The sequence below is a fragment of the Odocoileus virginianus genome, chromosome 28 (assembly GCF_023699985.2).
Source record: "Odocoileus virginianus isolate 20LAN1187 ecotype Illinois chromosome 28, Ovbor_1.2, whole genome shotgun sequence".
NCBI classification, from domain to species: Eukaryota; Metazoa; Chordata; class Mammalia; order Artiodactyla; family Cervidae; genus Odocoileus; species Odocoileus virginianus.
The window spans coordinates 22,157,301-22,170,735 of record NC_069701.1 but is presented as its reverse complement, the minus strand read 5'-3'; the positions used below and the strand labels follow the sequence as shown (position 1 = coordinate 22,170,735).

Here is a 13,435-nt window from a genome sequence, read left to right as displayed (position 1 = left end):
GCCGTGGAAAGGTCATTATTCAGATTTTTGGATGGTTTTTTGCAAAGTTTTCATAAGAAGGTTGATCTTTCATATGACTATAATGCAGTACTTTCAATCTCAGTATGACTTTAAAGATGCAATCTTCTATTACCTGTGCCTAGAATACTGTTAGAAATGAAGCAGATCTGTTTCATTTTTATGCCTAGGTCTGTTGTCATACTCATGTAAGTGTTCTTGTCTAGATTCTCGGACAAGAGCTTTATCTTATTAAAGTTTTTAGGCACTTAGTAACTTAACACAATGAATTTAAAGATAGTGGTGGTGTATGTAAGATTTGGAACAAGATCACAAAATATACCAGGATATATTCTTGAAGTAAGGGATATTCTGTCATATCTTGTTTCTAAATTCATTGATTTTGTTCATTTATTTATTTTTAGCTGTGCTAGGTCTTCTTTGCTGCGTGCAGGCTTTCTCTAGTTGCAGCAAGTGGGGGCTACTCTTCGTTGAGGTGGCATCTTCTCTTGTAGAGCGCTCTAGCTTCAGTAGTTGCTTGCGGGCTCTAGAGTGTAAGCTTAGTTATTCTGGTGCACAGGCTTAGGTGCTCCATGGCATGTGGAATCTTCCCAGACTGGGGATCGAACCTATGTTAACAGCATTGGCAGGTGGGTTCTTTTTCTTTTTTTTAAATTAGAGGTTAACTCTGCTTTCCAGTGCGGTGTTGGTTTCTCCCTGCATCAGCCACAGGTGTACACATGTCCCCTCCCTCTTGAACCCCCCTCCCACCTCCTACCCCGTCCCAGTCCTCCAGGTTGGCACAGAGCGCCAGGTGGACCCCTTGCGCTGTACCGCAGCTTCCTGTTAGTTCCCTGTTTTACACATGGTAATGTGTATGTTTCAGTGCTGCTCTCTCAATTCGTCCTTCCCCCACTGTGTCCGTAAGTCTGTCCTATCTGAATCTCTATTCCTGCCCTGGCAGGTGTATTCTTAATCGCTGAACAACCAGGGAAGTCCTCTAAATTTAATAGAAATAATAAAAGAGTAAGTGAAAGCTGAAGGAAACTTTGAACCAGTGATGAGGATAAAAATGGTTAAAAACAATTCGCTGCTCAAAAGTCTTCTAGTGAAGGTGATTAAGATGGTTTACATGGAAACTAAATTCTGTTTTTCTCACATCCTGCCACCTCCTTAATTTCCTGTCTACTCAATTGTCCCGTCTTGGGGGTCCCATAACTACCTACTAGTTCAGTGATTGACTGGAAGAACTCACATGATTCAGTATAAAGTATTCACAGCTTCACTGCTAAGATTTATTATAGCAAAGAATACAGTCCAGGGACAGCAAAGAAAAGATAACAGTAAAGAGGTCACATACAGGCTCCCACAAAATCCTTTCTTCTCTGCAAGGGTCACGCAAGATGTGCTTTTCCCTCTAGCTGTGAACCTCAGAGAATCTCAAGAGATGCCTCAACCCAAGGAAGTTTGAGTCTTAAACGTTCTCAAAGAGAACTGGTGGCATAGGCACATGACCGCTGTGTGATCAGCCATTGTGCAGTGGTGTCAGATTCCAGGTGCATACCAGGAATCTTCCTGTTAACTTTACACATGCTGTGCTCCTGATTTGTCTTGGTTCGCATCTTCAGGTGGAGAAGGCAATGGCAACCCCATTCCAGTACTCTTGCCTGGAAAATCCCATGGACCAAGAAGCCTGGTAGGCTGCAGTCCATGGGGTCGCAGAGAGTCGGACACAACAGCAACTTCACTTTCACTTCTCTCTTTCATGCACTGGAGAAGGAAGTGGCAACCCACTCCAGTGTTCTTGCCTGGAGAATCCCAGGGACAGTGGAGCCTGGTGGGCTGCCGTCTATGGGGTCGCACAGAGTCAGACACGACTGACGCAACTTAGCAGCAGCACATCTTCAGGTGTATCGAGTAGCATCATTAACCAGTAAATATAAGAATGTTCAGGAGCTTTGTTTTTAGAGTTTGATCAAGAATTGCCATGGTTACAGAGATAAGAACCAAGGGAACAGACCTGCATTAATTCTTCTCACAGGTTAAAATTGAAAACCTGGGGCTGATACTTGACCTTTCCTTCTCTTTTACCAGGAGACTTACTGGAGATAGAGTCCTCATGAGTATCCTTGCTGTTTCTCAAATCCATCCTTCTACTTGTTGATGTAACTTAAATCTATGCCTTCATTCACATTCTTGTATTTTTTTATATACTTAACTGAATTAATGCATTTGCACATACGTAGCTCAGTTATTCGGAGAAGGCAATGGCACCCCACTCCAGTACTCTTGCCTGGAAAATCCCATGGACGGAGGAGCCTGGTAGGCTGCATTCCATGGGGTCGGGAAGAGTCGGACACAACTGAGCAACTTCACTTCCACTTTTCACTTTTATGCGTTGGAGAAGGAAACGGCAACCCACTCCAGTGTCCTTGCCTGGAGAATCCCAGGGACGGGGGAGCCTGGCAGGCTGCCGTCTACGGGGTCGCACAGAGTCGGACACGACTGCAGTGACTTAGCAGTAGCAGCTCAGTTATTTGGCTCTCGTCATCTCTCTCTTAGTGTGGCCAGGTTGATTTCCCTACCAGCTCTCTTCTCTTTTAAATAAATAAAGGAGGGAAGGGAGTAAAAAGATGTTTTTGTGTTGGGAGGATGTGAGAGGATAATGGAGAACTAAAAGTTACCTCTGATCCTGGTATGAGATCTCACTATCAGCACTTTGGTAAGGCTTTTTAAAGACTTAGCACATGAAAATGTAAGCTTTACTAGAATATCAGCTCCCCAGGGTTAGACAGTGATTTTTCTCTTATTCATGGACATACCTCAACCATCTGGAAGGGTACCAGGCATGCAGGTATTCAGTGTAAATACTTGTTGAATCAGTGAATGGATTTTCAAGACCCAGGATGTGAAATATTCAAAGCTTGCTGAAAACCCATTATCTTTCTGCTTGAATTCCCATTATTCTCTAATCTTTTTTTTTTTCCATTTTATCAGAAGCTAAGCTATTGCTAACTTTAAACAGTAAATGTCCTTAATGTTAGCTACATGCCTATAAACAGAAATTATACATTTGGGAGGGAGACAGCTCATGAAATACACTTGATAAAGGTAATTGGCATGTGTTTTCTGTTATCTGCCTCAGAAGAAAAGAGAGGGATCTGTTTTGGGCAGCACTTTAGTCTTTTCTGATGTGTGCACTGAGCACTGGATCCTTCCTCACAAGTTTACCAAAATGATTTGATTGCCCTTTTTTCCTCCGCTGAATTATATCTTTGGTTCTTTGATATTACCATTTAAAATCTCCGTGCATTTATCAATTTACTACATTTTATATTACTTCATTGTCATTTCGGCATGCTTGGGGAATAGGAGAAATACATATGTTTGGGTGCCATAGTGAACTGAAAACAATATTATGCCTTGTATATTTTTGTATCACGGTATTCCCCCCACCCCACCCCCATATGCATTTTGAAAAAAATAATTATCACCTAGGTATTCTTCTAGCTGAATTTTATAGTCATTTTGTCACCAACTTTATTTATTTATTATTTATTTTTAATTTTATTTTTTTTATTAGTTGGAGGCTAATTGCTTTACAATATTGTAGTGGGTTTTGTCATACATTGACATGAATCAGCCATGGATTTACATGTATTCCCCATCCCGATCCCCCCTCCCACCTCCCTCTCCGCCCGATCCCTCTGGGTCATCCCAGTGCACCAGGTCCGAGCACTTGTCTCCTGCATCCAACCTGGGCTGGTTATCTGTTTCACCCTAGATAATATACATGTTTCGTTGCTGTTCTCTTGAAACATCCCGTTCTCGCCTTCTCCCACAGAGTCCAAAAGTCTGTTCTATACATCTGTGTCACCAACTTTAAATGCCATTTAATTGATAAGATGTTCATTGTATGAACACTTGGCGGTACTTTATGCTGTTTACACGTCTGTCTCCCTGCTAGACCATGTTCTTCCTTAGAACCTAGACTATGTCTTTTTTAATCAAAATTGCATTGGGCAGAAGTACATTACAAATTTGATCCTGTTTTCTCATTCTAAAAATCCTGAAATGGCTCCTCATTGCCTCTGAAAACTGGACTCCTTAGCATTACCTCTGACTGCCTCCCAGCTTTGTCACTACATGCTGCCTCTTGTTGCTCTGATTATACTAAACTATTTATAGCTCTTCAAATTTGTGATTTGTCTTCCATACACACACATATATACACACAGGCAGTTTGTGCATACAGAGATGAGGCACCCTCCTTTACCCCCATATTCATATATAGCTTTATGGATGCTCTGTCTTTTTCTGGTTAAACTCGAATGTCACTCAGTTAAGGTCTTATTATATTAGCTTCTATGAAGCCTGTGTTCTTTACCCTTCTGAATGCCTTAGACCATGTTCTTAAGTGCACGGACTCTCTCATCTCTGTAAGCCCAGTATCAGATAATTACTCATGATGATGCCTCTGTATCATGAAATAAAAGTTAAATTGCTGCTTTTGAGATAGGAAATAATATAGGATAGTGATTATTGCTCTAACAAAATATCCACTCAGAAAAATAATTTCAGTGTTTATTGGATTAGTTAAGAGACTTACTTAACATACCCTTTATATTATGGTGGTGTATTTCTGAGAATTAAACCTGTGCTAGTTTTTGAGCAGGTGTTTTCAGAGATAGACTTCATTTGGAATGCTTTTATGCTAAAGTAATGTTCAGTGATTGGCCTCTTGAGAGAAGAAAAGTAAGTAAAAATCTATAGTTTTTTTTTTCATGAATGGTAAAATCAGGTGGTGATTAAGATGAGCAAGCTCATAAAAGGGATTATCTCTGTGAATCACGTCTGTGTTGCAATGTTTTAATACAGAATCACTGGGAATTATGGCCTTTTGTCTTTTTTCTATGTATTCCCTGAAATCTTAATCTTTCCAGTTATATTTATATTCCAACAAGTAATTACTGAGGCAGATAGGATTATGACTTGTAGCAGACAATAAACAGCCTGAGCAGATGGCCTTTTACAGGACACGTCTTGTTTCAGCGTGAGCATCCTGAAAATATTTCTAAGGCAGTAGGAACATTTTGATCTTCTAAGAAGATTGCTCTTTGCTTCTTTTGAAGTGTTTGTAATTGTTAAACCTTAATAGAATATTTCAGTAAATGTAATCAACTACAGCAGTTCCATTATAGAGAATTTTATTAAATACCTCTTTTAAAAAGCTCGGATATGATGTATAAGCATCCTTTTTAACTTTTGTGTGAAATATACATATTAAAAAGTACATAGCACATAAATTGTGTGGTAACATAAGTACAAATAAGTAATAGGAAAGAGAATATTTCCAGCACTTTAGATTTCCTCTCATCTCCATCTGTCCTTTCTCAGTGAGATGCTCTCCCTGCTTCATTGAGGTAATGACCATCCTGGCTTTTGTAGTAATCACTTCCTTAATATTGCTTTATATTTCACTTTAATAATTTATTGCATTATTTTGGTCTAGCTTGTTTTGTTCAACATTATTTTTAGTGTTCACTCATGTTTATTGTTACATAGAATGGCATTGATTAGTATATCCCAATTTATCTTTTCTATTCGTGACAGGAATTTTTGTGTTTTCCAGTTTAGGTCTATTTAGAATGATTTTGTTACGAACTTTTTTGTCCATGTGCCTGGTACACATCTGTGGGTATATATTTACAAAATATTTCAGACTTTAGGGAATATATATCTTCAGATTTTCTCGGTATTGCCAGACTGCTTTCCAAAGTGGTAATACCAATTTATACGTCTACCAATAGTATATAACTGTTTGGGTTGGTGTTGCCTACCATTAAGAATTTTTTCCAGTTGGTTGTATAGCAGTGTTTCATTGAAATTTAAATTTGCATTTCTGTGATTGTCAATGTGACTGAGCACTTTTTCCTGTGATTATTGGCATTTGGATTTCCTATTCTATGAAATATGTGTTTATGTCTTTTGTTCAGGTTTCCATTGAGTTGGGCCTTTTTCTTATTTATTTGTAGACAGTCTTTATTCCGTGTGTGTGTTTGAAATGTTTGTAAGGTTAATGTAATGACAAAATTCTTCTATCTTGCTTTTTTACTCAAGTATCTTTTGATGTACTGAAATTCTCAGTTTTCATGTATCATCATCATTGTTTATGGTTACCACTATATGTGAATTGGGTAAAAATCCTTATGGAGGTGTTCTCCTATATTCTTGTATAAAATTTTATAGGTTTTTTTTTTAATATTTAGATTTGTAATCTACTTGGCATTGTTTTTGTATATGGTATGAGGTAGTAGTCCAGCTTTTTAAAACTTAGTAGCAGCAGTAGTAGTATTGACCTGTTTAAAATGACCTAGTTGTTCCAAAGACCATTTTTTCCCCTCTACTTTGTTCTGTCATCTTTGTCAGGAATCAAGCATCCATATATGAGGCCAGTATAACCTTTATACCACAACTCTACTAAGGCAGAACAGAAACTTCCAGGTCAGTCGTTTATGAACCATATATGCAGAACATCCTATTCAAACTATTAGAAAACTTCAGTGAGCAGTGTGTGCTGAGTTGCTCAGCTGTGTCTGACTCTTGCATCTCCCTTGGACTGTAGCCCACCAGGCTCCTCTGTCCATGGACTTCTCCGGGCAAGGATACTGGAGTGGGTTGCCTTGCCCTTCTCCAGGGGATCTTCCCTACCCGGGTCTCCTACATTGCAAGCAGATTCTTACCTTCTGAGCTATCGGGAAAGCCTATTGAGCAATATATTGGAAGGTAAAGTTTATCCCAGGAATACAAGTTTGGTTAAATTTGAGAAAATGAACCAGAAAAATTCATTAATGTATCTCAGGAAAGAAAGTTTGATAAAATTCCATATCCTTTTGGTCTATATTATTAAACTCTTAGCAAACTAGAATTAGAATGTGTTATATCATAACATGATACATTGTATCTCCAGAAACAAAAACTACAGCCCACAACTTGATGAAGTTTTGAAAGTTTTAAGTTCAGGAACAGGACAGGGACACTTGCCATCATCTTTTCTATTCAACACTGTAGAGGAGATCCTGGACAAGGGAACAAGGCAATGAAAGTTACAAGAATTGGAAATGAAGGATCAAGACTTTTCATGTTCCCTAGTAATATGTTTATGAATATAGGTATCAGAAATAAACTATAAGTAAGTTATTACAGCAGTAAAAGTATTAAGGTGCTTAATATTTTATTATGTATTTTTAAATGTGATACATAATTTTTAAATTTGACATGATTTACAGTGCTGTATTAGTTCCTGGTGTACAGCAAAGTGAACCAGTTATACATATTTATATATTCTTTTCCATTATGGTTTATTATAAGATATTGAATCTAGTTCTCTGTGCTATTCAGTAGGACCTTGTTTGTATCCATTTTATATGTAGCAGTTTGTATCTGCTAATCCCAAACTCCTGCCCTTTCATATGCTAATCTTATGACCAAGCATATAAAAGTATCTAATGAATGCTGTTGGACAAAGTTAAATAATTTATGATTGGAGGAAAGTTTCAAGTTTATGTAACATGTAATATATTGTTATTCATGATAATACCTTGCTGTTATATAGTGCTTGAGGATGTGCACATAGCTTTCACAAATATCTCATCCTCATAATAGACTGTTAATAGAAGTGTTAATAGTTTGGGAAGATACCTATTTCTGTTTTACACACGATTTCAGGCTCAGTGAGATGTTACATAATTTGTTGAAAATCACTTATCTAACAATTGCTAGAGGACCTGGAATTCAGCGTAAAGCTTCTGGCCCTAACTCTCTCTGCTATGGCAAACTATTTCCCTTTAAAATATAGTTTTGTTGTCTGGTCTGTTTCCACCTCTCCCTTTAAAAAAAATTTTTTTTTTTTTTTTAACTTTATTGACATGCATTCTTAATAGCATTTGAGTTTCTTTTCATGCTGTACTTTTAAACACTGGTTCAGCTGTATTGTGGTATTAACCACAAACATTCTTGGGGATTTATGAAGTGACCAAAGAGTGTTTATAATGCCAGGAAATAAAACTTTGAAAAAACATACTTTGAGTTCTATAAAATAATAAGAACAGTAGTCAAGAATTTTTGTAGTTTGAGTAGTTTTCAGAATTTGTTTTAATTTGTCCATTATGGCATTTTTCAGATTAAATAAACTTGAAGATACTATTACACTAATAAAAGGAAAAATTGAAGAAGTTCGTCTTCCTGTAGAAAAAGTGGATGTTATTATATCCGAGTGGATGGTAAGTATTTGCACACAAAACTACTATTAATTTTTTTTAAAGGCAATGAATAAAGTAGCAAGTGTTCTGCATTTTATTATATTTGATAAATGGCAGAATGGTGGCATTATTTTAAAAATAGCTACAGTCTTTTTATGGTGGTTTATTCTGCAGTGGCACTTATTTACTGGCAATTTGTAATCTTCAAGAAGAAAATAAATTATCTTTTTAAATTTTAAAGTCATAATACTACTTTCTAGATTTGTTGAGACCTATGTTTGCCTAAAAGTCTACAAGGATTCTTCAAAGATTTATTAAGACTGTTCATGTCAAAATAATGTGGTGTTGCTACTGTTGTTGTCATATTGAATAGCCTATCTTTCTGATTTCTTTGGTCATGTGTCCTATACCACGTAAAGTGAAGGTGAAGTTGCTCAGTCGTGTCCAACTCCTAGTGACCCCATGGACTGCAGCCTACCAGGCTCCTCCGTCCATGGGATTCTCCAGGCAAGAGCACTGGAGTGGGTTGCCATTGCCTTCTCCGTGAGTTACTGAAGTGAAGTCGCTCAGTTTTGTCTGACTTTTTGCGACCCCTTGGACTGTAGCCCACCAGGCTCCTCCGTCCATGGGATTCTTCAGGCAAGAATACTGGAGTGGGTTGCCATTTCCTTTTCCACCTATACCACATAAAATAGTATTTATTGGCATTATTAAAATAATGAAATAAATGTATATTATTATATAACTTTATAATTTGCTTTTAAAACCATAAATCAAGGCCAAAGTATTTAAAGTGTCTGTAAAGTAAAATTAATGGTATTTGTCAGATGATTTGACCTGTTGATATGCCACTTCTATTAAGACAAGTATATAGTAGTTCTGCATAACCATTTGGAAAGTGTTAAGGTTTTTTTTTTTTAAGAAACTGATACCTGTATTTTAATTAAGTTAATTTATCAAAGCTGCTTGAAAAGAATGAATTTTGCTTTATAATTCTCTATAAATTTTGAATAACAATTCTAGCAAAATAGCTAGAATTAGGGCGCTTTTGAATGTTCAGATGTAATGTTGTGATTTCAGTTCAGAGCCTGTGACAGTCACTGTTGTTGACAGTTACTCTTTTGCATCTGAAACAGTATGTTGAGTTTTTTCATGCTAAGGTTGGCTTCTAACAATTCTTGATCACAATACCCTTGTTCTTTTTTAACCAAGTAATGTGTATCCATACTCTGATTTCCCTTAAAAATTGAGTGAGGAGGAATGAATTTAGTTATACATAACTGAAAATCTAACATCTCTGTAAAGATTACGAAAAGGTGCTTTGCAGAAAGTGCATTTGAGGCATCTGCTTGACGGCAACTTTAAGTAGTTTGTACTAAGTGTTGCCTAATGTAGTGCTTATTTCTCTAAGGATCATTTATTTTTGGGGGGAAATGCATCTTTTAAATTACCCCAAATTACACTGTAAGCAAAATAAAAGATAGACCTTACTAAAACTTCCTCTCACCTCAGTTAACCAGGTGATAGTTCTTGACCAGGCTAGCAGAATTATCCTTCTGGATATTGATGTTTCAGGAACTTTCATTTTGAAACTTGAAACACTGTCTAGAAGTATTAATTGTCATTCAGTCGCTCAGTCATGTCTGACTCTTTGCAACCCCGTGGACTGCAGCACACCAGACTTCCCTGTCCTTCACTGTCTGCAGGAGTTTGCTCAAACTCATGCACATTGAGTTGGTGATACCATCCAACCATCTTGTCCTCTGTTATCCCCTTTTCCACCTGCCCTCAGTCTTTCTCAGCGTCAGAGCCTTTCCCAGTGGGTCTGCTCTTCGCATCAGGTGGCCAAAGTATATGAGTTTCAGCTTCATCATCAATCCTTCCAGTGAATATTCAGAACTGATTTCCTTTAGGTTGGACTGATTTGATCTCCTTGCAGGCCAAGGGACTCTCAAGAGAAGTATTAATATGAAATTGAAATCTTAGAGCCAGTTGGTACAATAACAAAAACCTAGCTAGGTTGAGTGAATTTATGAGATTATCACAATTATGATGGAAACTTTATTGAAAGGTGTGCTGATCTTGGGCTTGGTTTCCCTGAGATTCATTTTATACCCTTCTTCTGTTTTCTGCTGTCTGATGGAGAAGGGCTAACACTGCAGGTGGCTTTTTCTCGGCTCCTGTGACAGCCAACTTCACTTGGGCTTAGGAATCTAATGGGAAACACTAATGGGAGAATTATGAAAGGAGAAGCCAGGGCATTTTCTTTTTTTTTTTTTTTGCCTCTGTGGTGTTGCTGGCAGAAATTGTTTCTTTGGCTCCAATTCCTACCTGACAAACCTCTCATCATTCCAGCATCCACTGTGTGACCCTGACCCTGGGCTCTTGTTGTGGTACTTTTTTGGGTTTGGTCAAGAATGATCTCTGCCTCTATCAGGAAGTCAGTGTCATGTAAGCAATACTGAGTCACTGGAACCTGAGATGAAAAGGGTATGTTCTTTGCAACTGAGATGCTTTCAGAAACCCTTCAGAAAGGGAAAAAAACGCATGTGTCCAGCATGTGATGGATAAGAAATTTCTTTTTCTCTGCACAAAGGTGTAATTTGAGAGTTTGCATTATCTTGCTGTCAGCCTTGCCTTGTATATATACATCAGTGAGGTTGGTGTCTAGTAGGTCTGTTACATGTCAGAGGGAGCATTAGACACTGTAACTTACAGGTGATAGAGTCATCTTTGTGGCTTGGCAATATTGTTTATAATATATTCTAGATCCTCTCCCAACTTTGGTACATATAGAATACAATTCTTTGGTACATAGAATTTTTGAGCCTGGATGCTGGAAAATTCTAATTACATAATTAAACAAGAAGCAAGTATGCTTCCTAAAATAATCCAACATTTTTTCAGATATTCCTACTTAAACCCAAGTTGTTTAAACAGTGATTTTTAAAGCCACATTTTCTTGAACCAGCATTTTAGAATTAAAATGTCTTGCATAGAATCCTGACTTTGGAAGTTTCTTTTCTTTTTTTTTTCCTTTTTACATATAGCAGTAGAGATGCAAAAATAAGAATAATTAAAATTTAAACAATGGCATAGTGTTTTTTTTCTTTTTAAAAGTATTTTGAACAAGAAAGAACCAAAAAAAAAAAAGAAAGTACCTCGAAGAATTGGACACAGATGTTTAATGAACTTGTAATCCAATATAGCAATGTAGGCATCATATATTGTAGAGATGTACATCTGTTTTCTTCAACTGTGGTCCACTAACTCTTTCATGGCTTAATTTAGATATGTTTTTTGTCTGCAGCTGTTCATGAGCTTTGCTTTTATTTTGCAAGATGTTCTCAGATAAGAATGTGTTTTTCAAACCCAAATCATTGTTGTTAGCATGTCATTTAATAAACTTGTCCCTTAGATTTACAAATTTTCATATTTAGGCCTCTCTCTAATTTTACATTTTCATTTTTATTAAATGAAACTTCTATTTGATAAAATTGTTTTCGGTTAAATAGAAAGTTTAATTTCTATAGTATGTTACTATGTATGCCTATGAATATCTGTTCTCATATTTTACATTTTACTGTACCAATAGAGCCATTCTTTATGACCTCTCATTTCTGATGGCCTAATAATACTGTTCAAAGTAAGCATCCCTGATTCTTGTCCTATGAGCCAGTAAGCCCAGATAGACTGATTTGATGCTGCTGTTTGCCATCTAAGTTTTCAGCATGATCTTCTTACAAATATTTACATAGATAAGATACTGGCACTGCATAATACAATTGCCAGAGATGAATCTTGTTTGGACATGTTATTTTCTGTCATCAGGACCATCAGCAAAATTATACATTAGGTGAACTTTTAAGTTACATTGTCATGATCACGTACTATATGCATTCAAATTGTCCTTTGTAATTTTTCTGTCTAGGCTTGCTTTTCACAGAGTGACTTAAAATTTTCTCAACTTTCCCATCCCATTTCACCAGCCCAGGTGTCTGTGTAATGTGCATGCATGTACCGCCCACACCCACAATGATGGGGTATCTTTCGTTTACATTTAATACTCTTTATTGTTGGTAAACAGCTTTTCAGGATTTTATCACTTTAGACTTTATCACTTAGAAACATGACGTGTCATTTGGTTTATCAACACTATAGAATCTGGGCTGTGAAGCATGTCATAGGTTACATTGTCAACTGTTGAAATGTTCTTGTTATTTTTAGTTTGGTCTGGCAGCGAAGCCATGCCGTGTCAGCCAACTGCCATGAAGATTAGGTGGCCTTTCCTGATTTCTCTTCTTAGCTTAAATGATGTAATAATAATTATGTAAGCAGTTTAGTAAGTTAGATAAGCTAAATTAATCTTAGTGTTAAGGAAAGTATAGGAGTTTGATTCGCAACACAAATTTTTAATCGTACAGGTACATTTTTGTCTTTCTAGTCTGTAATTAGAAATATGCTTATGACCTGAAATTAAGGATTTTTTTAGTCTTCTTATTTTTCTCTTTTATGTATATTACTTTGAAAATTTTAAGCAAAATAAAATTGTCTATGTCTAGTATGTATTTTGTTTACTTAAAAGTAGACATAATCTGTTGTCCAGTGGTTCAAGATAAGGAAATGTAAGATGTAACTTTCAACTCTATATTCTCTGGTCAGTCTTTTCTCCTATTTTTCTTATTTTTTTGTTGTTCCATCAGAGTAAAAGTCATCGTATTATTGCCCAACTTCTGGTATTTTTAAAAATCAATCAATATGATAATAATTAAAAAAGCAAATGCTTGCTTAATCACCTCAGTCGTGTCTGACTCTGTGCAACCCTATGGACTGTAGCCTGCCAGGCTCCTTTATCAGGCTTCTCTTTCTAAAATCATGTTGTTATTTATATTTTTGACAAATAATTTGTCTTTTAATGAAATATACTGACGGTGAGAGAAATATGTGTTAACAGACTGACTGACTTCATGCAATGTGTTCTACCTTCCCTGTCTGGCACACTGCCACAGTTTCTGCCCGCCTCACCTTTGCAGCTTTCCCTTTCTGCCCCTTGATCACGTATAAACTCTCTTTCCCCCTTTCTTTGCAGTTTAGTTTAAGCTTCTGTTACACACTTCTACAGTGTATTAGAATTAATTGTTCATAAACCTTTCTCCATTCTCTGAGATTGGGAACCA

At 36.7% G+C, this 13,435-nt stretch overlaps 1 protein-coding gene across 5 annotated transcripts in view; it reads left to right on the top strand.

Annotated features, from left to right (window-relative positions):
• PRMT3 (protein arginine methyltransferase 3) overlaps positions 1–13,435 on the top strand; it is a 159,228-nt gene that overhangs the window by 32,750 nt on the left and 113,043 nt on the right. For all 5 annotated transcript variants that reach the window (XM_070457291.1, XM_070457289.1, XM_070457290.1 and 2 more), the window contains exon 10: positions 8,180–8,279. In XM_070457291.1, coding sequence (XP_070313392.1) covers positions 8,180–8,279 — 100 coding nt within the window. The remainder of the gene's footprint in view (positions 1–8,179; positions 8,280–13,435) is intronic.